Source organism: Heptranchias perlo, chromosome 32, assembly GCF_035084215.1.
Source record: "Heptranchias perlo isolate sHepPer1 chromosome 32, sHepPer1.hap1, whole genome shotgun sequence".
NCBI classification, from domain to species: Eukaryota; Metazoa; Chordata; class Chondrichthyes; order Hexanchiformes; family Hexanchidae; genus Heptranchias; species Heptranchias perlo.
In genome coordinates, this window is record NC_090356.1 from 738,483 (window position 1) to 765,300 (window position 26,818).

At 47.8% G+C, this 26,818-nt stretch overlaps 1 protein-coding gene across 1 annotated transcript; it reads left to right on the top strand.

The window, feature by feature from the left end:
* Window positions 1-304: 304 nt before the first annotated feature.
* Window positions 305-24,974, top strand: draxinb (dorsal inhibitory axon guidance protein b; the record flags this gene model as incomplete). Its single annotated transcript, XM_067970035.1, is given in 8 exon segments — window positions 305-431; window positions 434-490; window positions 5,286-5,774; window positions 11,732-11,910; window positions 14,378-14,489; window positions 15,689-15,778; window positions 24,006-24,095; window positions 24,546-24,974. Coding segments are annotated over 8 exon segments (1,257 nt in total), but the record flags the coding sequence as incomplete, so codon positions are not given.
* Window positions 24,975-26,818: the final 1,844 nt, after the last annotated feature.

A 26,818-nucleotide genomic window follows, 5' to 3' on the forward strand; every position in this document is an offset into this window, starting at 1 on the left:
CCCACCCACCACAACTCTCTCGCCTCCCAGGTCAGTATCTTGGATATACTCCTCTCGATTCCCCAAAACAGGCCGGGCATCGAGTTCTCGCACCGTTCCCCGGGGACAGCACTTGTCAATCTGAGAATGTCTCCTATATTCCCGATCCACACCAGGCTGCCTCCAATTCCATAGCTCGAGGGACCAAACCTTCTGAAAATCAGTGCACCAACATCCAATGATCTCCCTCCATTCACCTCCGGACAATGGGTCGGATGGTCGGACATGACCCCCTCTTCTGCTTCATATCTTTATTACATTTCCTATTCTGTCTTTCTTGTTGCATTTCTTTATTCTTTCGGCCTGTGCGCGCTCCCGCCTGTCGCTGACATCATTGTCGGGAGCGCGGATGCTCGGTCCCAGTCTTTGGGATACTGAATCTTCGGTTCGATCAGATTGTGGGAAGCGGCCGCTCTCTGTGCCCCGTCCTCGGGAGACAGGCAGGTAGGGAGTGTCCGGGACTGGGGGCGATGCTCAATACCAAACGATGCCTTTTTTAAAACGTTATTCAGGGCGAGGTCTGTCCATTCACCTTATCGCACCTTGAACCCATCTGAAAATGGCTCTGTGAGGATTTCCAGAATGTTTTATGTTTATTGGAGCAAAGACCATTGCAGGTTGTTGTCAGAATGGAAGTCTGCCTGTGTCTGTGTGTCTGTCTGTATCTCACTCTCTCTCGAGTCGGTGGGCAGGAACCCAGTCTGTAATCTGTGTATAAATTGTTTTCTCCCAAACTGAACAGGATTCCAAGGTGTGTTATGTGGGGAACAGTGAACGTGTATTATGTGGCTGGGTGTATATTAAAAATCTTGCTGTTAAATTGATTTATTTAGTTGCCGGTAGCTTGTTGTTCAGATTGGAAAAGGCGTGTTCCTGGTTTACCTTTTGAATTTGATATCTAGTAGTGTAGGGGCAGAAGTTCGTGTACTGTTTGAACCCTGATGCTGGTTTTGTGCGTCCATTGGACAGGCTGTATGGCGGCTGGACTCCGGCAGTGCTTTGAACATTTGACCAGACCCCGGGGATGGGAGTGTAGGAGATACACATGTTTAATGAGACTTGGAAACAATGCCTTGTGAATCTGATGTGGAGATGCCGGTGATGGACTGAGGTGGACAAATGTAAGGAATCTTACAACACCAGGTTATAGTCCAACTGTTTTATCTGTTTACACTCACCTGACCAAGGAGAAAGCCTCCGAAAGCTTGTGATTTTCAAATAAAACTGTTGGACTATAACCTGGTGTTGTAAGATTCCTTACATTTGTGAATCTGACACCGAGGACGTTCCTGGTAGTTTGTGGAAGCTGAGGTGCTAGGTGCAAGTAGTCAATTGTGCAGGTGATGCCGGAGAGCTGTAATTCTGGGGGTACTTACTGAAAATGCTGCAAATTAATGTTGAAATTGGAAGTGATGTTTGGTGTTGGAGCAGATGGGAGGTGAGAGAGTGTCTCCGTGGGGAGCTGCAGATCATTAACATTATCCTTGGGGGCTGGGGAGACACCCGTTCAAGAATGGAGATGTTAAATCTGAATAACTCCTACAGAATATAATTATCCTTAACAATCGATTACTTTCTCAGCCTTTTGCATCATTACACATGTATTTAGATATTAAAGCTATCGTACAATGTTGTGTTGTGATTGTGAGGTGTGTTTTTGCAAAGCCAAGTCTCCTGGTTCGCCAATCACATCATAGTTTTCCTTTTCTTTTTCTCTGTCTAAATTTCCCCCTTGTTCCCCTGAAGGTGCCTTTCTTGCTGGGGTACAGTTCCTGGGTCCATTAACCAACCAAGTTGTTAGCCCAGACACTGAGTGTACACTATTCAACCATGGTGGGATCACCATTGACCCAAACCCTGTCCTCATCCTATGCCCACACACATGCACTTTCCAGCGGGAATCACTGGATGGTGTCCGGGACCAGATTTCCTGCCTGATTTTTCCTCCCCCTAACCCTGGGCCACTAAAGGTCGGTCATCTGTTTATAAACAATATGGAATCATTCAACGCAGCAATCACCCCTCCAAGCTCACTCACTGCCACAATACAAAAAGAAAGAAAAGCATTTGCATTTAAAAAAGACCTTTCACCACCTCAAGACGTCCCAAAGTGCTTCACAGCCAATGAAGTACTTTCGATTGTAGGGAAACAGATGAAGACATAAGATGGTGGACCCCTTAAAAATTGATAATGGTCATATTGTAAATGAAAATAAGGAAATGGCAGACATGTTACATAATTACTTTGCATCAGTATTTACAGTAGAGGAAAAGGAGAGCATGCCAAAAACCCCAGGGAAACTAATTTTAAATCAGGGACTTACCATAATTAACATAAGCAAATTAACAGTAATGAAGAAAATAATGGCACTAAAGAGTGACAAATCCCCAGGACCAGATGGTTTCCTTCCCAGGGTTTCAAAGGAAGTAGGTGAACACAATGCAGAAGCCCTAACTATAATCTTTCAAAGTTCTCTCAATTCAGGAACTGTCCCTCTAGATTGGAAAATTGAACATTTCACTCCGCTTTTTAAGAAAGGAGAGAGAGGGAAACCAGGGAATTATAGACCAGTTAGCCTAACATCTGTTGTGGGGAAAATGCTGGAGTCTATAATTAAGGATAGAGTGACTGAACACCTTGAAAATTTTCAGCTGATCAGAGAGAGCCAGCATGAATTTGTAAAGGGCAGGTCATGCCTGATGAACCTGATTGAATTTTTTGAAGAGGTGACTAAAGTAGTGGACAGGGGAATGTCAATGGAAGTTGTTTATATGGACTTCCAGAAGGCATTCGATAAAGTCGCTCATAAGAGACTGTTAGCTAAAGTTGAAGCTCATTGAATTGATGGTAAATTATTGACCTGGTTAGAAAATTGGCTGAGTGGCAGGAGACAGAGAGTAGGGATAATGGGCAGGTACCCAAATTGGCAGCATGTGACTAGTGGTGTCCCACAGGGATCTGTGTTGGAGCCTTAACTAATCACTATTTATTAACGACGTAGATGATGGGATAGAGAGCCACATATCCAAGTTTGCCGATGACACAAAGATAGGTGCATTGTAAGCAGTGTAGATGGAAGCATAAAATTACAGAGAGATATTAATAGATTAAGTGAATGGGTGAAACTGGCAAATGGATTTCAATGTAGGCAAGTGTGAGGTCATCCACTTTAGACCTAAAAAGGATACATCAGAGCACTTTCTAAATGGTGAAAAGCTTGAAACAGTGGAGGTCCAAAGAAAATTAGGGTCCATGCACATAGATCATTAAAATGTCATGGACAGGTACAGAAAATAATCAAAAAGGCTAATGGAATGCTGGCCTTGATATCTAGAAGACTAGAGTACAAGGGGGTAGAAGTCATGCTACAGCTATACAAAGCCCTGGTTTGACCACACCTGGAGTACTGTGTTCAGTTCTGGGCACCGCATCTTAGGAAGGATGTATTGGCCTTGGAGGGAGTGCAGCGTAGATTTACTAGAATGATACCTGGACACCAAGGGTTAAATTACGAGGAGCGATTACACAAACCAGTGTTGTATTCCCTGGAATTTAGAAGATTAAAAGGCGATTTGATCGAAGTTTTCAAGATATTAAGGGGAACTGATAGAGTAGATAGAGAGAAACTATCTCTGCTGGTTGGGGAGTCTAGGACCGGGGACATAGCCTAAAAATTAGAGCCAGGACTTTCAGGAGTGAAGTTAGGAAACACTTCTACACACAAAGGGTGGCAGAAGTTTGGAATTCTCTTCCGCAAACAGCAGTCGATGCTAGTTCAATTGTTAATTTTAAATCTGAGATTGATAGATTTTTGTTAACCAAAGGTATTAAGGGATATGGGGCTAAGGAGAGTATATGGAGTTAGGTCACAGATCAGCCATGATCTCATTGAATGGCAGAACAGGCTCGAAGGGGCTAAGTGGCCTACTCCTGTTCCTATGTTCCTGTGTGCTTGAGGAGGGGAGATGGTGGGTCTAAGTTACCACATTATGGACCTCATAGGTTTGTGATACCAGGAGGGGGTACAGAGTAAAAGGCTTTGCATTCTCCTAGTGACATGAAGCCACACACTTCTCCTGGCAGGTGATGCATAGTCCCATTGCACAAGCATGAAACCTGGCCACTGCCTCTCTTGGCTGGGGACTAGATGAGGCATGGGAGGAGGAGGAGGAGAAGTGATCATAAACATAAAGATAAAAAGTCATGTCAAAAATCAAATAAACCATTTATTGAGAGGCTGAAATGCAGGAAGTTTTTGATTCACGATTGGGATCTGGATGAAGCAAGCACAAAACCATCACTGCTGCATTGTGCGTATGTTAACAATGATGGAGGAAAATTACATTTTTACAACTCCTGTTTCTTGATGTGGTAACATTATTTACTTATTGAGGTTTTCAGTGAATTTTCAGCACCAGCAAACTCAAACTTAGGGCCTAAACCCACCTATTGTTTCTTTCCGATCCTATCCTCACTCGGCCCATCCCCATCCTGCACCCTGCCCCCGTCCCATCCCACCCCGTCTCATCCCGCACCCTGCCCCCGTCCCTGCACCCGCACCCCGCCCCCGTCCCGCACCCTGCCTCCATCCCACAGTCTGCCCCATCCTATCCCACCCCTGTACAGTCTTGAACTTGCAAAAAATGGCACCCCTAATATGTCCTGGTGATGTTATATCAGCTTTGAATTTTTTTTCTCTGGGATGGAGAAAATTCAGAATGAAATGGGAAAGAAGTGTGAGTGTCACCCAACACTAACTAGAACCGGCCTGTAAATATCTCAGAGCATGATGTGAGCATGATAACAGCAGAGCTTTAGGCTATGATTGGCCTTTTTGCCAATTTTTTCCCTTATTCCCATTACTTTCCCGAAGGCACCACATGTTGCTATGGTACGAATCCCAGCAGGGGTCAATGCACGATAACCTAGTTGCATTTCCTCCCCTTTGTAGCCCAGGGACACTGAGGCAAATTGGACCAAATTCTACCATCATTCTGACTGACATCAGGTGAAACTAAATAGACCAGCAATTGAATCCCGAACCCTTTCCTGCAACTGGGTAGTTTATACATGGTCTTTACCATCTGACCTATTGGGGGAGTTTTGATTGGTCTTTGCACACACTAAAGCTGAATATAGAAAGTGGCAATGGTGGTTAATTTGCCCCTGAATGTTGTACAGACCGTAACACTTAATCAGCAGTTAAAACCAAACTTCTGGCTCACCTCACGTGTTTCTTCTTCAGATTGATCGTGTGAAGAAATGGTTGCCTGGTACCGCATGCCTCCTTTCCTCTTCCTCTTGGCTTTTCATGGTCTGAGTCAGGTCTGTGCTCTGGAAGCTGGAACCAGAGAAAAGAAAATCACACTGCAGCCACGAGACAGCAGCAATAATCTGAAGAGACATGAGTCCTGGCCAGACCCGCACAGACCAGGCCGCAAACATGGAGTACAGAGGAAGGATAAGGCCAACACCATGGTAACCAGAGTGCTGGAGGCTGACAGACCAGACGAAGACAATGTGGGATTGGAGAGTCTGACTCCAGTGCGAGTGGAGACAGACAGTCTGGAGAGAACAGCAGCAATGCAGCAGAAGATATTTGTGGCCCAGAGTGATCAGTTTTATCCTCGAGAACTGGAAAATTATCCAACAGGAGAGTCTGCGAATAAGGGGAAAAAACACAACAGAGACCATAAGAAGCCAAATCGGAGAGAGCGAGCACGACACAGTAAGGGTAAGAGGGACCTTGAAGACTTTAGTGACAAACAGACATTTTAAATATTTTTCACAAGTAGAAAAGATTCTCCAGCATTGGAACTAACCAGACAAAGTTATTTTATGGAATATACTATATTTTAACTGAAATAATTAGATATGGTTATAGAAAAGCCAATTATACCAGATATAGCTCCAGGGCCTGTAATTTTTCTTTAGATTTATTAAATAGTAAATTTAAAAAACTTATATCAAGAACAATAAACCCATAAGCTGGTCTGTGATGAATTTCCAAAGTTTGATTATTTTACAATGTTTCTATCTTGTCTTGTTCCAATTGTTCAGTCTGTGCATCCTCCACCCTCCATAAACTTCAGCTCATCCAAAACTCTGCTGCCTGTATCCTATCCCGCACCAAGTCCCACTCTCCTATCTCGTGTCTTCTCTGATCTACGTTGTCTCCCTCAATATTTCAATTTAAAATTCTCATAGTTGTGTTTAAATCCCTTCATGACCTTGCTGCTCCCAATCTCTATAACCTCCTCCAACTCGACAACTCCTCCCTAAACTCTGTTCCTCTGACTCCGGGCTCTTACACATCCCCCTCCCTTCTCCCACCATTGGTGGCCGTGCCTCTCTAAACCTCTCCACCTCCCTCTCCCTCTTGAAGACCCATCTCTTTGACCAAGGTTTTGTTCACACGTCCTAATCTCATCTCCTTTGCTCACTGTCCTTTCTTTTCCTTATGTCAGGGGACCTTTCTCTACACCATATAAATGCAAGTTGTTTGTCTCTCTGTCTCTGCCATTCTCTCTGTCCATATAGTACTCTCCTCTGGTCCCTCTCCTGTCTTTTTCTTCCTCTCACATTCTCCCTCTCTCCCTGTAACACTCTCACTCTCTGCATAGCTTTCCCACTCTGTCTTTCTTTTATCCCCTATGTCTGTCACTCTGTCTTCTCTTCTCCCCCCTTTTGTGCTCTTCCCCCATTATTCTTTGACTCCCACTTCCACTTTATCTCTTTATCGCCCTTTCCCTCTCCCTCTGCATGTGTCACTCTCATTTGCTTTCTCCTCCTCTCTCTGCTCCTGTTGGTCTGCATCTCACTCACTCACTTATTGGACCTGACTCACTCCTTCAGGGTATATGTTAAATATTCTGTTTTGAATGTCAATTGGGATTATCATAGTGTGAAACAAATTGCAGTTTTGGTCATAATTTTACCAGACTGAGCCAACTGCACTCTGTTAGTACCTCTTGATTCCTGCTCAGGGGGTCTGCACTCTGTCTGCACCTCTCCATCCCTGCTCAGGGGCTGTTAATGGATATTCTACATCTGAATTGTGAATAAATGTGCATTTTAAAGTAAAAGTAACGTTCAGTTGATGAGGTAGGACATTGATGGACCGATGCACTGTGTTTATGAGTGGGGGGGGGGGGGGGGTGAGGTGTCAGCCACAGACCTGATGTTTTGGTGTAAGGATAATGGGACCCTGTCCTCACCAGCAGAAAGGAGATCTGAAAAATGGAGGAAAACAGATGGGAAAAAAACACAAATTAAATGAAGGAGGATATTTTTGCTCTGGTTTGATCTGAACCTCACTTCTTTGTACATTGTGTGAAATAATAATCTGCTTTTACAAGGGAGGTCACATTCCTCTGACACCTGTTTTTAAATTCCAGTTGAATTTGGGTATTTGGCCATGTCTTCACTCTTGGGGTGTGAACGTGAAATCCACAGCACGGATTCTCACCTTTGACCTTAATTTGGCAAATCTGACAGCGAGATTTGCCTTTAACAAATCTGTGCTGGCTTTCCCTAATCAATCCAGAGGACATAGATTTAAGGTGATTGGCAAAAGAACCAAAGGAAAAACTTTTTTACACAGCGAGTGGTTGGGATCTGGAATGCACTGCCCGAGGGAGTGGTGGAGGCAGATTCAATCATGGCCTTCAAAAGGGAACTGGATAAGTACTCGAAAGAAAAAAATTTGCAGGGCTACAGGGAAAGGGCGAGGGAGTGGGACTAGTTGGACTGCTCTTGCACAGAGCCAGCGCAGACTGGATAGGCTGAATGGCCTCCTTCCTTGCTGTAACTTTTCAAAAAGACAGGCTTGAAGAAATGTGAGCTGAGGCAATGTTGAAAGATTTCATTGCCTGGTACCTGCATCTAGCTGACCCTGTTTTTCAGAGTAGTGTCATCCCTGGCCTTCAGAGCCTGATGTACATCAGGAAGTCCCTGATCACAGGATGGGCTGAGGGAACATCAGCTCTTTGTCCAGCTTTCTTCGGTCAGTGTGGAAAGATCTGTTTGTAACTGGCATTCTGGTCACACTAGGCATATCATTCATAGCAAAACAATTTGCCTCCAAATTTCTCAGTGGTTTAGAAGTTATCAGCATGAGACTGAAACAAGAGCTGCTGTGTAATGGCTTTTGGAAACATATTGTGGATTGTCCAGATCTACAACATTTATATAATCTCAAAGTCCTCTCTTCTTAATATTTCAAAATATACTTTATTGCATAAAATTTAAAGATACACACAGTTCAATGTAAAAGGACACAATTCCAAGTAATGCAGTTCAAACCAATACAATGCAGATCGTACACACTATGATCCCATTATTACAATTCAAAACACAGTACATATCTTCTAATACATTCTGTACAATACAAAGTGGGTGGCCTTACATGGTGGCCTTTCCCCATAGACCCTTTGTGTAGGCCGCACCTCGCCTCAATGCGTCCCACAGCACGCACTCCTGGACTTTGGAGTATGCCAGTTGGCAACACTCGGTTGTGGACAGCTCCTCCAGCTGGAAGACCAACAGGTTTTGGGCAGACCAAGGGGGCTCCTTCACCAGGTTGGTGGTCTTCCAGCAGCAGTTGATATCTGTCTCGATGTATTTTTTTATTTGTTCGTGGGATGTGGGTGTCGCTGGCGAGGCCGGCATTTATTGCCCATCCCTAATCGCCCTTGAGAAGGTGGTGGTGAGCCACCTTCTTGAACCACTGCAGTCCGTGTGGTGAAGGTTCTCCCACAGTGCTGTTAGCAAGGGAGTTCCAGGATTTTGACCCAGCGACGATGAAGGAACGGCGATATATTTCCAAGTCGGGATGGTGTGTGACTTGGAGGGCAATGTGCAGGTGGTGTTGTTCCCATGTGCCTGCTGCTCTTGTCCTTCTAGGTGGTAGAGGTCGCGGGTTTGGGAGGTGCTGTCGAAGAAGCCTTGGCGAGTTGCTGCAGTGCATCCTGTGGATGGTGCACACTGCAGCCACAGTGTGCTGGTGGTGAAGGGAGTGAATGTCTAGGGTGGTGGATGGGGTGCCAATCAAGTGGGCTGCTTTGTCTTGGATGGTGTCGAGCTTCTTGAGTGTTGTTGGAGCTGCACTCATCCAGGCAAGTGGAGAGTATTCCATCACACTCCTGACTTGTGCCTTGTAGATGGTGGAAAGGCTTTGGGGAGTCAGGAGGTGAGTCACTCGCCACAGAATACCCAGCCTCTGACCTGCTCTTGTAGTCACAGTATTTATATGGCTGGTCCAGTTAAGTTTCTGGTCAATGGTGACACCCAGGAAGTTGATGGTGGGGGATTCGGCGATGTTAATGCCGTTGAATGTCAAGGGGAGGTGGTTAGACTCTCTCTTGTTGGAGATGGTCATTGCCTGGCATTTGTCTGGAGCGAATGTTACTTGCCACTTATCAGCCCAAGCCTGGATGTTGTCCAGGTCTTGCTGCATGCGGGCTCAGACTGCTTCATTATCTGACTGGTTGCGAATGGAACTGAACACTGTGCAATCATCAGCGAACATCCCCATTTCTGACCTTATGTTGGAGGGAAGGTCATTGATGAAGCAGCTGAAGATGGCTGGGCCTCGGACACTGCCCTGAGGAACTCCTGCAGCAATGTCCTGGGGCTGAGATGATTGGCCTTCAACAACCACTACCATCTTCCTTTGTGCCAGGTATGAGTCCAGCCACTGGGAATTTTCCCCCTGATTCCCATTGACTTCAATTTTACTAGGGCTCCTTGGTGCCACACTCGGTCAAATGCTGCCTTGATGTCAAGGGCAGTCACTCTCACCTCACCTCTGGAAGAGGTGTAACGTTTAAGAGCGTAATACAGTGGTAACCTTCACTGGTGGGGGGAAGTGCTAGCTCCATTCTGGAAGTTGTCTGCAGGTCAGCCGTTAGCAGATGATGTAACTCTATGACATTGGGAGGAATTTTAACTTTGGGCGATATTGTATTGGCCGCCCTTTGTAGTCCCCCCCCCCCCCCGACTTTTATTTCCTTTGGTTTCAATGGCGGGGAGTGTAACGGGCGGGGAGTGTAACGGGCGGGGAGTGTAACGGGCGGGGAGTGTAACGGGCGGCTAATTCAACATTTTACACTATCGACAAAGTTAAAATTACCCCCAATGTCTCTTGTGAAGTGTAGGTGATGACAGGTCCAGGTTGGATTGGTGGGTTCTTTAAAGGTGGATCCTGAGGGAATGATGTGTGGACATAAATTTGCAGGGCTATGGGGAAAGAGCAGGGACGTGAAACTAATTGGATAGCTCTTTCAAAGAGCTGGCACAGGCACGATGGGCGAAATGGCCTCCTTCTGTGCTGTACCTGCAATGATAATGCAGGTGTCATTGCCCCTGAAATTAGTGTCCCCCATAACTTTGTCCTGCTCGTCTCAATCATGTGGTGCTGTTAGAATTCCCATCCTCAGCACTTCACTGCAAGTTCATTTGGGAAAAGGGAAGAAAATAAGGAAAAAGGAATGCCTTTCACATTAACACACATATTGCAGGGAGCAGGGTGCAAACTGGAAAAAAATTAACAATTTCACAATCAACTTTTGCAGCAATAATCTAGCTTCGGGCCAGGTGAGTTCAAAACCAGGGACCACGTTTCACTGGAGCAACATGGTAATCAGCTAGGAACCTTATTAGCATAGTTACACTGTTTAAAAAGGGACAAGCACTGCCCAGCAAAGCAGCCTCCAGTGAGGCCACTTTTCTCTTTCACTGTAAATCAGATGCGTGAAGCTGCAGGGCCTATTTCATGACTTAGTCTCTTGGGCAGTGAGGCTCTGCAACCAGCCGAGCCTCATGGAATAGACTTTGCATCTCATTCAGAATTCCCATCAGATTTTTTGACAAAATTTAGGTCAGCTTGATGCATGAAATTTGACCAAAAGTCCCATGAAAGTACCATATTGGTGCTGCCACACAGTGCCGGTTAGTGTGGTATCTGTTCAAACTGAGCAGGTGGCCAGGAATGTTACTGGGAGATCTTTGGGCAGGAATTGTGTGTGATATTGGGAGAGAGCAACAAACTGAAATTGGAGATTTCCTAAATGTTTGAGTTTTATGCAGAATATTTCCATGAGTGATAGTGTTAACTAATCCTGGGGATGACGGTCTTTGTCAGGGAGCCACTTGTGTAGAGGATCGGCTGCAGTCCATTGGACTGCACTGTGTCTGGCTGGTGAGCAAACTTTCTCCGGTGTTGATTGCTGCTGTCGGTACAAACACCAGTAGCTGCACAAAAATACACTGGGTTCTCAACCTGCGACCTCCTCTTTCTTTGGCCGGGGGTGGAGAACGGGGACAGGGACAGGGAGGTGAGTCTGACCCTCCCACTGGGCCTCTCTCCTTCAGCCTGAGCATTTTTTAAAATCTTGAACCAGTTGTCACATTTGAAATGCCAAATGAAAGCAGCGTGTGTTGCAAGTTAATTCAGTTGGTTAATTATTACTTCAACTTTCACAGCAGTGAGCAATCACACCTCAAAGTGACAGAGAGAATAACATCCAATCAAATGGTACAACAAACTTGAAGGTACAAAATATACAGCAGATGCTGCAGCTCAGTCACACCCAGCAGGTCCATGTCACCCTGTCGGACATTTTGTTCTTTAACTGCAGCTGATTAATAGATCTCTTAATCTCTGTCATTATACGTATCCTCTCCCTGCAGGGAAAGTGCCGGAAACTGAGTTAATCCCATTCTTAAAGGATGTGACACGAAGCAGGGTGTCGAATGAGCTTTCCACAACTCCTTTACCGATGTCCAGCACCATTGTGACCAGCACCTTGCTGACCACCACCACAACCGAGGAAGCACCAGCAGCAAAGCCTAGGGACACACAGCAACAGGTAAACCAGATTGTACCAGGTCACAAGCCACAGCCTCCGGCCACCAGAAGCAGCAAGTAGCAAATGTTCCTCCCTCAGCCAGGTGTAATGGAGCAGAAATGTCCTGATCTGGCTAGGGTACAGGAATATAACAAGCAGTACCTGGTAAACCAGGTAAGTCATGATGGGATTACCAGTTATTGTTGCCACTTCAGGATATAAATCCCGGTGCATACGGTCAAATCACTGACACCACACCGAGCAGCTGTGAGTACACAACAGTCCTTCAGAGTCTCTATTATCACCAGTAAGAAGGGAATTGAACACTTACAGTTCATACTCAGGGCAACAATCAGGCTCTCCTATCTGATTATTTCATTGTCTTTCGCACATTGACACCACTATTCTATTAAACACACATTTATGGAGCACCTTCAGTGTAGAAAAGCATCCCAAGGCACTTTAGAGAGGACCAAAAATGGGCATAGAGCACGTGTGGGGAGTTAGGAGAGGTAACCAAAGGCATAATCGAATAGGACAGTCTTGAGAAGGCATTTAAGAGTGGGGAGTGATGATGTGAGATAGAGGGGTTTACAGAGGGAGTGCTAGACAGTCGAGCTGAAATAACTCAAACCTCTGCCATCAATGGTGGAAGTTGGACAAGGGACCAGAGTTTGAGGAACAAATGGCTCAGAACAGGCTAAAGGGTGGAGGATTGGTTGGGGAGAGGCTGTGCCGGGATTGGTTGGGGAGAGGCTGTGCCGGGATTGGTTGGGGAGAGGCTGTGCCGGGATTGGTTGGGGAGAGGCTGTGCCGGGATTGGTTGGGGAGAGGCTGTGCCGGGATTGGTTGGGGAGAGGCTGTGCCGGGATTGGTTGGGGAGAGGCTGTGCCGGGATTGGTTGGGGAGAGGCTGTGCCGGGATTGGTTGGGGAGAGGCTGTGCCGGGATTGGTTGGGGAGAGGCTGTGCCGGGATTGGTTGGGGAGAGGCTGTGCCGGGATTTGTAGATGAGGATGGAGATTTTTAAATCAATACATTGTGGGATAGGGAGACTCTGTAGGTCACCAGGGGTTAGAATGATGGGCAAGCAATCAGTGCCAAGGTAGGATGCAGGTAGTGGAACTTTGCACAGGGTGGAGTTTATCGACCAACAAGAGGGAAATTGTGACTAGAGGTGACTAGAGGTGACTAAAGTGAAGATAAAAGTTTTGGTAGCAGTGGGGGTGGAGGTGGAGGTGGAGGTGGAGGTGGAGGTGGAGGTGGAGGTGGAGGTGGAGGTGGGGGGCGGGGGCGGGGGCGGGGGCGGGGGCGGAGGCGGGGGCGGAGGCTACTTATGTTGTGGAGGTGGAAGTTAAGAGGTCAATGGTGACTGGAATATGGGGTTTGGAGCTTAACCCTTGGTCGGACAGGATGTGGTCCATCTGGTGCAGGCTGAATGAGCCTTTAGGAGGGAGATGGAGTCGTGACAGGGACAGGGACAGGACGTAATTGCTCTGGAGGGAGTGCAGAGAAGATTTACAAGAATGTTGCCAGGGCTTGAAAATTGCAGCTACGAGGAGAGATTGGATAGGCTGGGGTTGTTTTCCTTGGAGCAGAGGAGGCTGAGGGGAGACTTGATTGAGGTGTACAAAATTATGAGGGGCCCAGATAGAGTAGACAGGAAGTACCTGTTTCCCCTAGCGGAGAGTTCAAAAACTAGAGGACATAGATTTAAGCTGATTGGTGGAAGGATTGGAGGGGACATGAGGAAAAACCTTTTTACCCAGAGGGTGGTGGGTGTATGGAATTCGCTGCCCGAATTGGTGGTAGAGGCAGGGACCCTCAACTCTTTTTAAAAAGTACCTGGACCTGCACCTAAAAGTGCTGTAAGCTGCAGGGCTACGGACCGGGTGCTGGAAAGTGGGATTAGAATGGGCACCTGGTTGTTCTTAGAGCCGGCATGGACACGATGGGCCGAATGGCCCCCTTCTGTGCTGTATCTTTTCTATGAATATAACGGAGGAAATCTTGGCTCATTCACTACTCAGGCAATCAGTCAGCATAGACATGCAGGCTTCGGAAGCAAGTGTGACATTTATTTCCAGATTTTTTAAAAATTGAATTCAAAATCTCAAACTGCCATGGTGGGATTTGCACTCACACCGAATCCCCAAGTGACACCAGGTCCCCTGCCCGAGGGTCTGGTGTTGTTGGATTAATGTTGCCTGGTGGATTATCTCCAGATCCACCTCACTTGTTGTCTCTCCTGTCTGGTCTCTGTACTGTCCGCAAAGGATTATTTCTCCCAATCTAATTGCTGTCATTTTCTTTGCTCATTCATTTCATTATCACTCAATTGCCCTGTTCTCTCTCTCTTGTTTCTGTCTGTCAAATAATCCATTTTTCCTTGATGACTTATCTACTCCATTCCTGTCTTCCTGTTCCAATACCTCTGTGTCTCCTCTGCCCCATCTCTGACCCTCCCGTCGTTGCTCCGAGCTCGTGTAGGCCGGAATGAGACCAGTCGCCATGGTAAATCCCACCCTCGACATGACGCTCTTTGATTGGACAGATTATGAAGATATGAAGCCAGAAATGTGGCCTTCAGCAAAGAAGAAAGGTAATTGGGTGAGGGGAGGGGGGGGGGAATGAGGGTGAGGGGAGGGGGGGGGGAATGAGGGTGAGGGTGAAGGGAGGGGGGGAATGAGGGTGAGGGTGAAGGGAGGGGGGGAATGAGGGTGAGGGGAGGGGGGGAATGAGGGTGAGGGGAGGGGGGGAATGAGGGTGAGGGGAGGGGGGGAATGAGGGTGAGGGGAGGGGGGGAATGAGGGTGAGGGGAGGGGGGGAATGAGGGTGAGGGGAGGGGGGGAATGAGGGTGAGGGGAGGGGGGGAATGAGGGTGAGGGGAGGGGGGGAATGAGGGTGAGGGGAGGGGGGGAATGAGGGTGTGGGGGAAGGGGAGGAGCGATGTGGAGAGGGAGCAATTCTCAACAGCTTTTTGGGGGGGGAGAGTTCCAGATTTCCACGACCCTTTGTGTGAAGAAGTGCTTCCTGACATCACCCCTGAACGGCCGAGCTCTAATTTTAAGGTTTCCCCTCTTGTTCTGGACTCCCCCCTCCCCCTCCCCCTCCCCCTCCCCCCTCCCCCTCCCCCCTCCCCCTCCCCCCTCCCCCCTCCCCCCTCCCCCCTCCCCCCTCCCCCAACAGAGGAAATAGTTTCTCTCTATCTATCCTATCAAATCTTTTAATCAACTTATACACCTCAATTTGATCACCCCTTAATCTTCTATACTCAAGGGAATACAAGCCTAGTCTATGCAACCTGTCCTCATAATTTAACCCTTTTAGCCCCGGTATAATTCTGGTGAATCTGCACTGCACCCCCTCCAAGGCGAATATATCCTTCCTGAGGTGCCGTGCCCAGAACTGAATGCAGTCTCCAGATGGGGTCTAACCAGAGCTCTGTACAACTGTAACATAATTTCCACCCCTTTGTATTCCAGCCCTCTTGAGATAAAGGCCAACATTCCATTCGCCTTTCAAATTATTTTTTGTATCAGTCCAGTAATTTTTGGATATCCGGACTGGGACTACACAGTTTCTAGCTTCTTGCCATTTAGAAAATACTCTGTTCTTGGGTCCAAAGTGGATGACCTCACACTTACCCACATTGAATTTCACTTGGCTCAGTTTTGCCCACTCACCTAATCAACTTAGTTAGTTAGGGTAGTACAGTGATGAATAAATGCAACTTTTGCACGCTAACAAAACTGTTTCCATCCGGAGAGTTGATTTTCTTATTTTGTTTCTTCCTTGTAGACAAACGTCGCAGCAAAAACCAGAGTAACGGGAACCTGACCTCATTGGCTGAAGTGGAACCATGTGATCATCACCTGGACTGCTTGCCTGGTACCTGCACAGTGACTGACCGCAATGTCGGACCGCAGGACTGACCGCAATGTCTGACCGCAGGACTGACCACAATGTAGGACTGACCACAAAGTAGGACTGACCGCAGGACTGACCACAATGTAGGACTGACCGCAGGACTGACCACAATGTAGGACTGACCACAAAGTAGGACTGACCGCAGGACTGACCACAATGTAGGACTGACTGACCTGAGGCTCCAACCCATTGCTCATATTTCTTTAATAATTAATGAGGTTTCTCAGCCAAGCTTCTGGGGCAGTCGCTGTTGATGCAGAAGTCTGAGCTTTGGTCTAGAGGGGGTTTTGATGGCTCTGTCCGTCTTCTAGCTGTGACTCTGTGACCATTACTGATACAGAAGGAAAATCAGAAAATGACAAAAAATGAGAACAGTGGCCATTAGAAACGGATGGAACAGCTGTGGCTACTGATTGGGACCGTGTGTGACCTTGTTTTGACACAGTAACGTAGAAACACTGCAGTCCCCTCTTTAGTCTCATGTTCGTTGTTGTTCTTTAGTTGAGAGGGCAGTGAGAGGGTCGTAGTTGTGTCCCAATACTGTCACCAATGCTGCTCTTTGCTGAGGTGACAGAGAGAGGGAAGAAAAAGAGACAAAAGCAATAAGTTCTGAGCAGCAACGACTTGGCTCACTGGCAACATTCTCACCTCTGGTTCAAGCCCCACTCCAGAGACTTAAGCACATAATCCAGGCTGACCCTCCAGTGCAGTACTGAGGGAGCGCTGCACTGTCGGAGGGTCAGTACTGAGGGAGTGCTGCACTGTCAGAACTGAGGGAGTGCTGCACTGTCGGAGGGTCAGTACTGAGGGAGTGCTGCACTGTCGGAGGGTCAGTACTGAGGGAGTGCTGCACTGTCGGAGGGTCAGTACTGAGGTAGTGCTGCACTGTCGGAGGGTCAGTACTGAGGGAGTGCTGCACTGCCAGACGGTCAGTACTGAGGGAGTGCTGCGTTGTCGGAGATGTCGTCTTTCAGGTGAGATGGCAAACCGAGGCCCCATCTATCCTCTCAGATGGATGTAAAAGATCCCATGGTACTATTCGTAGAGCAGGGGAGTTTTCCCCATGTTCTGGTCAATATTTATCCCTCAATCAATACCTAAAACAGGTTATCTCATTGCTGTTTGTGGGACCTTGCTGTGCGCAAATTGGCTGCTGCATTTCCTATATTACAACAGTGACTACACTTCATTGGCTGTAAAGCGCTTTGGGATGTCATGAGGTCATAAAAGGTGCTATATAAATGCAAGTTGCTTCTTTGTAAATGTAATTTGAGCAATGATTAAATGGTTAACCCTTGCAGTACCCTGGCACAGCTGGCAGCAAGAACCTTAAAGGGTTAATCTGATTGCTTGTTATTGCTGTGATTACTTAATCCCGGGACTAGTCAACACCTCCCCTCCCCCCCACCTGTCAGACTCAGTGCAGTTAATTTAATTGTAAACAATTTTACAACACCAAGTTATAGTCCAGCAATTTTATTTTAAATTCACAAGCTTTCGGAGATTTTCTCCTTCCTCAGGCAAATGTTTCAAGATCTCCTTGAAGCCTACGCATTTATACATATTGACATGGTGTTTACAGACTGCCCCTGCAACTGCCCGTTGCCAAGGCAATCACCGTGTTCAGACAGAGAGGTGTTACCTGCAGAACCCCCGAATACACATTCAACAAAAAAACAAACAGGGAAAAAAAACAGAGAAAAAAAAACAAACACAGAGAGAGGCAGAAACATCCGGAAGGCAGAGAGAGCCAGCAAATGACCCATTATATTAAAAACAGATAACATTTGTTCGCTGGTGGGGTAACGTGTAGCGTGACATGAACCCAAGATCCCGGTTGAGGCCGTCCTCATGGGTGCGGAACTTGGCTATCAATTTCTGCTCGACGATTTTGCGTTGTCGTGTGTCTCGAAGGCCGCCTTGGAGTACGCTTACCCGAAGGTCGGTGGATGAATGTCCATGACTGCTGAAGTGTTCCCCGACTGGGAGGGAACCCTCCTGTTTGGCGATTGTTGCGCGGTGTCCGTTCATCCGTTGTCGCAGCGTCTGCATGGTCTCGCCAATGTACCATGCTCTGGGGCATCCTTTCCTGCAACGTATGAGGTAGACAACGTTGGCTGAGTCACAGGAGTATGAACCATGCACCTGGTGGGTGGTGTCATCTCGTGTGATGGTGGTATCTGTGTCGATGATCTGGCATGTCTTGCAGAGGTTACCGTGGCAGGGTTGTGTGGCGTCGTGGACGCTGTTCTCTTGAAAGCTAGGTAGTTTGCTGCGAACGATGGTCTGTTTGAGGTTGGGTGGCTGTTTAAAGGCGAGTAGTGGAGGTGTGGGGATGGCCATAGCGAGGTGTTTGTCCTCATTGATGACATGTTGAAGGCTGCGGAGAACATGGCGTAGTTTCTCCGCTCCGGGGAAGTACTGGACGACAAAGGGTACTCTGTTGGTTGCGTCCCGTGTTAGTCTCCTGAGGAGGTCTATGCGATTTTTTGCTGTGGCCCGTCGGAACTGTCGATCGATGAGTCGAGCGTCATATCCCGTTCTTACGAGGGCGTCTTTCAGCGTCTGTAGGTGTCCATCGCGTTCCTCCTCGTCTGAGCAGACCCTGTGTATTCGCAGGGCCTGTCCATAGGGGATGGCCTCTTTGACGTGGTTAGGGTGGAAGCTGGAAAAGTGGAGCATCGTGAGGTTGTCCGTGGGCTTGCGGTAGAGTGAGGTGCTGAGGTGCCCGTCTTTGATGGAGATTCGTGTGTCCAAGAAAGAAACTGATTCTGAGGAGTAGTCCATGGTGAGCTTGATGGTGGGATGGAACTTGTTGATGTTATCGTGTAGTCTCTTTAGTGATTCCTTGCCGTGGGTCCATAGAAAGAAAATGTCGTCGATGTATCTGGTGTATAGTGTTGGTTGGAGGTCTTGTGCAGTGAAGAAGTCCTGCTCGAACTTGTGCATGAAAATGTTGGCGTATTGGGGTGCGAATTTGGTCCCCATGGCTGTTCCGTGTGTTTGGGTAAAGAACTGGTTATCGAAGGTGAAGACATTGTGATCCAGGATGAAGCGGATGAGTTGTAGGATGGCTTCCGGAGATTGGCTGTTGTTGGTGTTGAGTATTGATGCTGTCGCAGCGATGCCGTCATCGTGGGGGATACTGGTGTATAGTGCCGAGACGTCCATCGTGGTGAGAAGTGTTCCTGGTTCAACTGGTCCGTGGGTACTGAGTTTTTGTAGGAAGTCTGTAGTGTCACGACAGAAGCTGGGGGTTCCCTGTACGATGGGTTTCAGGATGCCCTCGATGTATCCAGAGAGGTTCTCACACAGGGTTCCGTTGCCTGATACGATGGGACGTCCGGGTGTGTTGGCTTTGTGTATCTTTGGGAGGCAGTAGAAGTCTCCCACGCGGGGATTACGTGGGATGAGAATGCGTAGGATGCTTTGAAGGTCTGGATCGAAGGTCTTGATCAGTTTGTTGAGCTGGTGGGTGTGTTCTTTGGTCGGATCTGCGGGTAACCGTCTGTAGTGTTCCTGGTTGTCCAGTTGTCGGTATGCTTCTTTGCAATAGTCTGTTCTGTTCTGTATGACTATGGCTCCTCCTTTGTCCGCTGGTTTGATGACGATGTTGCGGTTGGTCTTGAGAGCGTTGATGGCGTTGCGTTGTGCTCGGGTGACATTCTGGACTGTCTTCTGAGTGCGGCTGATGAATCTGGCATTGACGCATTTCCTGACAGCTTGAGCATACATGTCCAGCTGAGGGCAGCGACCCTCCGGAGGAGTCCAGTTTGACTCTTTCCTCTTCGGTTGCTGTACCGCGGATCCGACCACACCCTTCAACCAGACGAAATCGAAGTTCTCAGCCGAGGGCTCAATTTCTGCCCCACTACCAAAATGGACCCCACTAGTCTCGCGGCGGACACAGAGGAATTCATCAGGAGAATGAGGCTCCGGGAATTCTACCACAAACCCCAAGATTTCAGCAGCGAATCCAATGAGACAATCGACGATCCGGAACAGCAGACAGAGGGATCCGCGGTACAGCAACCGAAGAGGAAAGAGTCAAACTGGACTCCTCCGGAGGGTCGCTGCCCTCAGCTGGACATGTATGCTCAAGCTGTCAGGAAATGCGTCAATGCCAGATTCATCAGCCGCACTCAGAAGACAGTCCAGAATGTCACCCGAGCACAACGCAACGCCATCAACGCTCTCAAGACCAACCGCAACATCGTCATCAAACCAGCGGACAAAGGAGGAGCCATAGTCATACAGAACAGAACAGACTATTGCAAAGAAGCATACCGACAACTGGACAACCAGGAACACTACAGACGGTTACCCGCAGATCCGACCAAAGAACACACCCACCAGCTCAACAAACTGATCAAGACCTTCGATCCAGACCTTCAAAGCATCCTACGCATTCTCATCCCACGTAATCCCCGCGTGGGAGACTTCTACTGCCTCCCAAAGATACACAAAGCCAACACACCCGGACGTCCCATCGTATCAGGCAACGGAACCCTGTGTGAGAACCTCTCTGGATACATCGAGGGCATCCTGAAACCCATCGTACAGGGAACCCCCAGCTTCTGTCGTGACACTACAGACTTCCTACAAAAACTCAGTACCCACGGACCAGTTGAACCAGGAACACTTCTCACCACGATGGACGTCTCGGCACTATACACCAGTATCCCCCACGATGACGGCATCGCTGCGACAGCATCAATACTCAACACCAACAACAGCCAATCTCCGGAAGCCATCCTACAACTCATCCGCTTCATCCTGGATCACAATGTCTTCACCTTCGATAACCAGTTCTTTACCCAAACACACGGAACAGCCATGGGGACCAAATTCGCACCCCAATACGCCAACATTTTCATGCACAAGTTCGAGCAGGACTTCTTCACTGCACAAGACCTCCAACCAACACTATACACCAGATACATCGACGACATTTTCTTTCTATGGACCCACGGCAAGGAATCACTAAAGAGACTACACGATAACATCAACAAGTTCCATCCCACCATCAAGCTCACCATGGACTACTCCTCAGAATCAGTTTCTTTCTTGGACACACGAATCTCCATCAAAGACGGGCACCTCAGCACCTCACTCTACCGCAAGCCCACGGACAACCTCACGATGCTCCACTTTTCCAGCTTCCACCCTAACCACGTCAAAGAGGCCATCCCCTATGGACAGGCCCTGCGAATACACAGGGTCTGCTCAGACGAGGAGGAACGCGATGGACACCTACAGACGCTGAAAGACGCCCTCGTAAGAACGGGATATGACGCTCGACTCATCGATCGACAGTTCCGACGGGCCACAGCAAAAAATCGCATAGACCTCCTCAGGAGACTAACACGGGACGCAACCAACAGAGTACCCTTTGTCGTCCAGTACTTCCCCGGAGCGGAGAAACTACGCCATGTTCTCCGCAGCCTTCAACATGTCATCAATGAGGACAAACACCTCGCTATGGCCATCCCCACACCTCCACTACTCGCCTTTAAACAGCCACCCAACCTCAAACAGACCATCGTTCGCAGCAAACTACCTAGCTTTCAAGAGAACAGCGTCCACGACGCCACACAACCCTGCCACGGTAACCTCTGCAAGACATGCCAGATCATCGACACAGATACCACCATCACACGAGATGACACCACCCACCAGGTGCATGGTTCATACTCCTGTGACTCAGCCAACGTTGTCTACCTCATACGTTGCAGGAAAGGATGCCCCAGAGCATGGTACATTGGCGAGACCATGCAGACGCTGCGACAACGGATGAACGGACACCGCGCAACAATCGCCAAACAGGAGGGTTCCCTCCCAGTCGGGGAACACTTCAGCAGTCATGGACATTCATCCACCGACCTTCGGGTAAGCGTACTCCAAGGCGGCCTTCGAGACACACGACAACGCAAAATCGTCGAGCAGAAATTGATAGCCAAGTTCCGCACCCATGAGGACGGCCTCAACCGGGATCTTGGGTTCATGTCACGCTACACGTTACCCCACCAGCGAACAAATGTTATCTGTTTTTAATATAATGGGTCATTTGCTGGCTCTCTCTGCCTTCCGGATGTTTCTGCCTCTCTCTGTGTTTGTTTTTTTTTCTCTGTTTTTTTTCCCTGTTTGTTTTTTTGTTGAATGTGTATTCGGGGGTTCTGCAGGTAACACCTCTCTGTCTGAACACGGTGATTGCCTTGGCAACGGGCAGTTGCAGGGGCAGTCTGTAAACACCATGTCAATATGTATAAATGCGTAGGCTTCAAGGAGATCTTGAAACATTTGCCTGAGGAAGGAGAAAATCTCCGAAAGCTTGTGAATTTAAAATAAAATTGCTGGACTATAACTTGGTGTTGTAAAATTGTTTACAATTGTCAACCCCAGTCCATCACCGGCATCTCCACATCAGTTAATTTAACAGAGACTAAGAAATCCAGTGGGAGACTCATTAACATTAATTGTTGAACACAATAACCTAATAGTTCAGAGAGCAGAGGGGGATTAACTGTGCCAGTGCTGCAGGCAACAAAATATTGGCACTTCAGAGCTACCAACTCAGGTGGAAAACAATAGTACATTGGATAGTGTCTCGAGCATGCTGTGTATGAGATGCACATTCTCTGCTCTGCTATCATCTCTCCACAGCTGCTGTATAATCACTGACTGAAACATATTATAAAACACACACCAGATGTCTGTCTTGCGATTATCCATTCCTGATCTCAAGTGACTTAGAGATGGTCTGTTGGGAAGCAGAGGCTGGATAAGCTAAACAGCCTTTCCTCGTTCTGAACTTTATGAATCAAGAGGATGCTATATGGTAACCAAGAGAAGGTATTAAACAATGAGATTCAAAGGACTGTGGAACTGCCTACATGGGAGGAGAATTGAAACCTGCATTAAAACAAGATTTTAAAATGTATTCAGAAAGAACATATTTTATCCAGTGAGAGTGCAGATTTTCCCTGCCACCTGAAAGGTGCAGGACTTGACTCCCTGACCCTAACCAGCTCTCCAAATTCAACATATTCTAGAGGAGGGAGACTCGATCTCTCTCTCCCTCCCTCCAACAACTTGTATTTATAAAGCATCTTTAAAGTAGTAAAATGTCCCAGGGCATTCACAGGAGCGTAATCAGGCAAAAATTGACACTGAGCCACATAGAGATAAAGACCAAAAACTTGGTCAATGAGGTAGGTTTTAAGGAGCATCTTAAAGGAGGAGAGAGGTGGAGAGGCTTAAGGAGGTAATTCCAGAGCTTAGGATCTAAGCTGAAGGTAAGGCTACAAATGGTGGGGAGAAGGGAGTGGGGGACACACATGAGGCCAGAATTGGAGGGTTGTAGGGCTGGAGGAGGTTACAGAGATAGGGAGGGGCGAGGCCACGGAGGGATTTGAAAACAAGGATGAGAATTTTAAGATCGAGGTGTTGCCGGACTGGGAGCCATTGTAGGTCAGCGAGCACAGGGATGTTGGGAGAACGGGACTCGGTGTGAGTTAGGATACGGGCAGCAGAGTTTTGGATGAACTCAAGTTTACGGAAGGTGGGAGGCTGTCCAGAAGAGCATTGGAATGGTCGAGTCTGGAGGTAACAACGGCATGGGTGAGGGTTTCAGCAGAAGATGAGCTGAGACGGGTAGAGATGGGCGATATTACAGAGGTGGAAGTAGGCAGTCTTAGTGATGGGGTCAGAAGCTCAGCTCACCGCAGCGTGAAATAGGGTGCTGAGGTTACGAACAATCTGGTTCAGCCTCAGACAGTGACCAGGGAGGGGAACGGAGTTTGTGGCAGTGACTGAAAACAATGGCTTCAGTCTTCCCAATATTTAATTGGAGGAAATTTCTGCTCATCCAGTCTGTGCGCTGTCTGTCTGTGCGCTGTCTGTCTGTGCAGTGACAGTATCTGTGATGTGCGTGATGACTGTGAGGTGTCTGCGGTGACTGTATGATGTTTCTGTGCGGTTACTTTCTGTGTGGTGTCTGTCTGTCTATATGGTGTCTGTCCGTGTGGTGTCTGTACGGTGTGTCCATCTGCGCTGTCTGTCTGTGCGATGACTGTGCGGTGTCTGTCTGTCTGTGCGGTGTCTGCCACGTGTGCAGTAGTTGTTATAATTTGTGCTGAAGTCCTGGGACTTCATGATCTGAGCCGGTTTGTTTGTTTCCTTCCCATAGGTTCATGCTGTGATCTCCGGCAGCACATCTGCAAACCCCACAATCGCGGCCTCAACAATAAATGCTACGATGACTGTATGTGTGCAGAAGGTGGGTGCTGCCTCAGGCTCAGACTCATCCATAGCCACCCAGACATGAGAAGTGGGCATCAGACACATGGGTTTAATCTCCCCGCTCACTCACTCACTCCTTACTCAGCTTCCAGTATCGGTCAGTACAGGTGCTGAATTTGGTGCTTAGGGGCAGGCCAGGTTACATCCTGAGGTCTAGTTCAGTGGTGCTGTTGAGAGACAGATGTTGGTCCAAGGACAGGCTGCTGTTAGGATTAGAGCCAGGTTTAGGGGTCAGGGTCTGGGGTTAGGGTTTGACTCTGCAGCACAAACTGCCTAAAGTTTGGATTGTAAATGTCAGGATGATAAATGGGGAAATGGGCTCAGCCTCGTTAGAAGTGGTTAAGGTTGGTGAACTATTGAGCTGGGTCCCGCCGGGTGAGCCCCAAGGACTGAACCCCTTTAAAGCTCTTCCTTCTGTCTTCGCCAGGTCTCCGCTGTTACGCCAAGTTCCACCGGAATCGGAGAGTGACCCGAAGGAGAGGACGGTGCGTGGAACCGGATTCGGTCAATGTCGACCACGGGTCATTTATTACAGTTTGAATGGACTTCAGAAGGAATTCAGCTGTTTCGGTCCAAACTACCGATCAAAGAAAATCCTCAATTCCATCAACAACGGTGAAAATCTCGATGGTTCCAAAAAATGCCGAAGACTGACCTGAGAGACAATGTCAGATCTGCTGGGAATAGTCCTTGGCAATCACTCCCGTACCCCCTCCATTCGTAACCAGTGCCCCAATACCCCATCACTACACTCCCATAAACCCCTCGTACCCAGTTCCTCAATACCCCATCACTACACTCCCATAACCCCCTCGTACCCAGTTCCTCAATACCCCATCACTACACTCCCATAACCCCCTCATACCCAGTTCCTCAATACCCCATCACTACACTCCCATACCCCCCTCGTACCCAGTTCCTCAATACCCCATCACTACACTCCCATAACCCCCTCGTACCCAGTTCTCAATACCCCATCACTACACTCCCATAACCCCCTCGTACCCAGTTCCTCAATACCCCATCACTACACTCCCATAACCCCCTCGTACCCAGTTCCTCAATACCCCATCACTACACTCCCATAACCCCCTCGTACCCAGTTCCTCAATACCAAATCACTACACTCCCATAACCCCCTCGTACCCAGTTCCTCAATACCCCATCACTACACTCCCATACCCCCCTCGTACCCAGTTCCTCAATACCCCATCACTACACTCCCATACCCCCCTCGTACCCAGTTCCTCAATACCCCATCACTACACTCCCATACCCCCCTCGTACCCAGTTCCTCAATACCCCATCACTACACTCCCATACCCCCTCGTACCCAGTTCCTCAATACCCCATCACTACACTCCCATAACCCCCTCGTACCCAGTTCCTCAATACCCCATCACTACACTCCCATAACCCCCTCGTACCCAGTTCCTCAATACCCCATCACTACACTCCCATACCCCCCTCGTACCCAGTTCCTCAATACCCCATCACTTCACTCCCATTCCCCAATCATACCCAGTGCTCCAATTCCCCATCACCACAATCCAATTCCTTCCCATTCATTCCTAGTGCCCTAATACCTATCACTACAATCCAATACCCACTTGTTCACAGTGCTCCATACACCACTACTCATTCACTACTTTAATACCCTGCCTCTCATGCCCAACACTAAAATTAGATTTGAATGCCATGTTTTATAAATACGACTTGAATGTTATTTAGCAAAAGGTGGCTAACGCAAGCTGTAATAAGACTGTATATCTAATGGTTATTTGTTATCTTTTGATGTCAACATTTACTTTAAAGGAGCCTCCCTGCAGCCCCCTCAAAACAGCTTCCCATGAAACAACTTCCTATTTGGTGTTACCCTTCCACAAAAAACTGCCTCTATCCCTAATGGCCATTCTCCCAACAACAGATGCCAGATACACCCTCTGCATTAACCTTGTTCTCATTATGATATTGATGCTGATTTAATATCATGAGATACAGTGACTATCCTGCAGTATTTCACCACTTTCTTGTATAAATACAATTAACTCTCACAAGAAATCTTTGGTTTTGGTTGCAATAGAACCAGGCTTTTAAAGCAAAATCTAGGCTCTGACCCAATCCAAGGCTGAGATCAACTTTAATCGTTGCATTGTGCACATGAAACCAGCTGAAACTATCAATCGAATGGGAATTTTCATCCCACCCATTTTGGCTGTTGCTAAGCCAAGTCTCCATAGGTGCTGCCTGCTGGTGTCTTACCCAAGTGGCTGTTGCTCCTGTATGAGCCTAGACACTGAATAATGGTGGACTATTTGAATGTGGAGGGCAACATAATTGAGCTCAGTCCTGTCCCCACCTGACAACTGAATGTGCATTTTCCAGCAGGGTCATTGGATAGTGATCAGGATCAGGGATACTGGCTAATATTCCTCTCCCTAACCCAGGCACATTGAGGCCAATCATAGTATGGTGGTGTAGTAGTTATAGTACTGGACTAGCAACCCAAAGGTTGTGAGTTCAAAGACTCATCAAGTTGAATAATTGAATCCAACAAATCTGCTCATCTGTGGGCTGGCATTAGAAACATGATCGTGCAATCTGCTGGATTGTCATAAAAACCCAACTCGTTCACTAAAATCCTTCTGGGAAGGGAACCTGCCACCTCTACCTCGTCTGGCCTGCATGTGACTCTAGTTC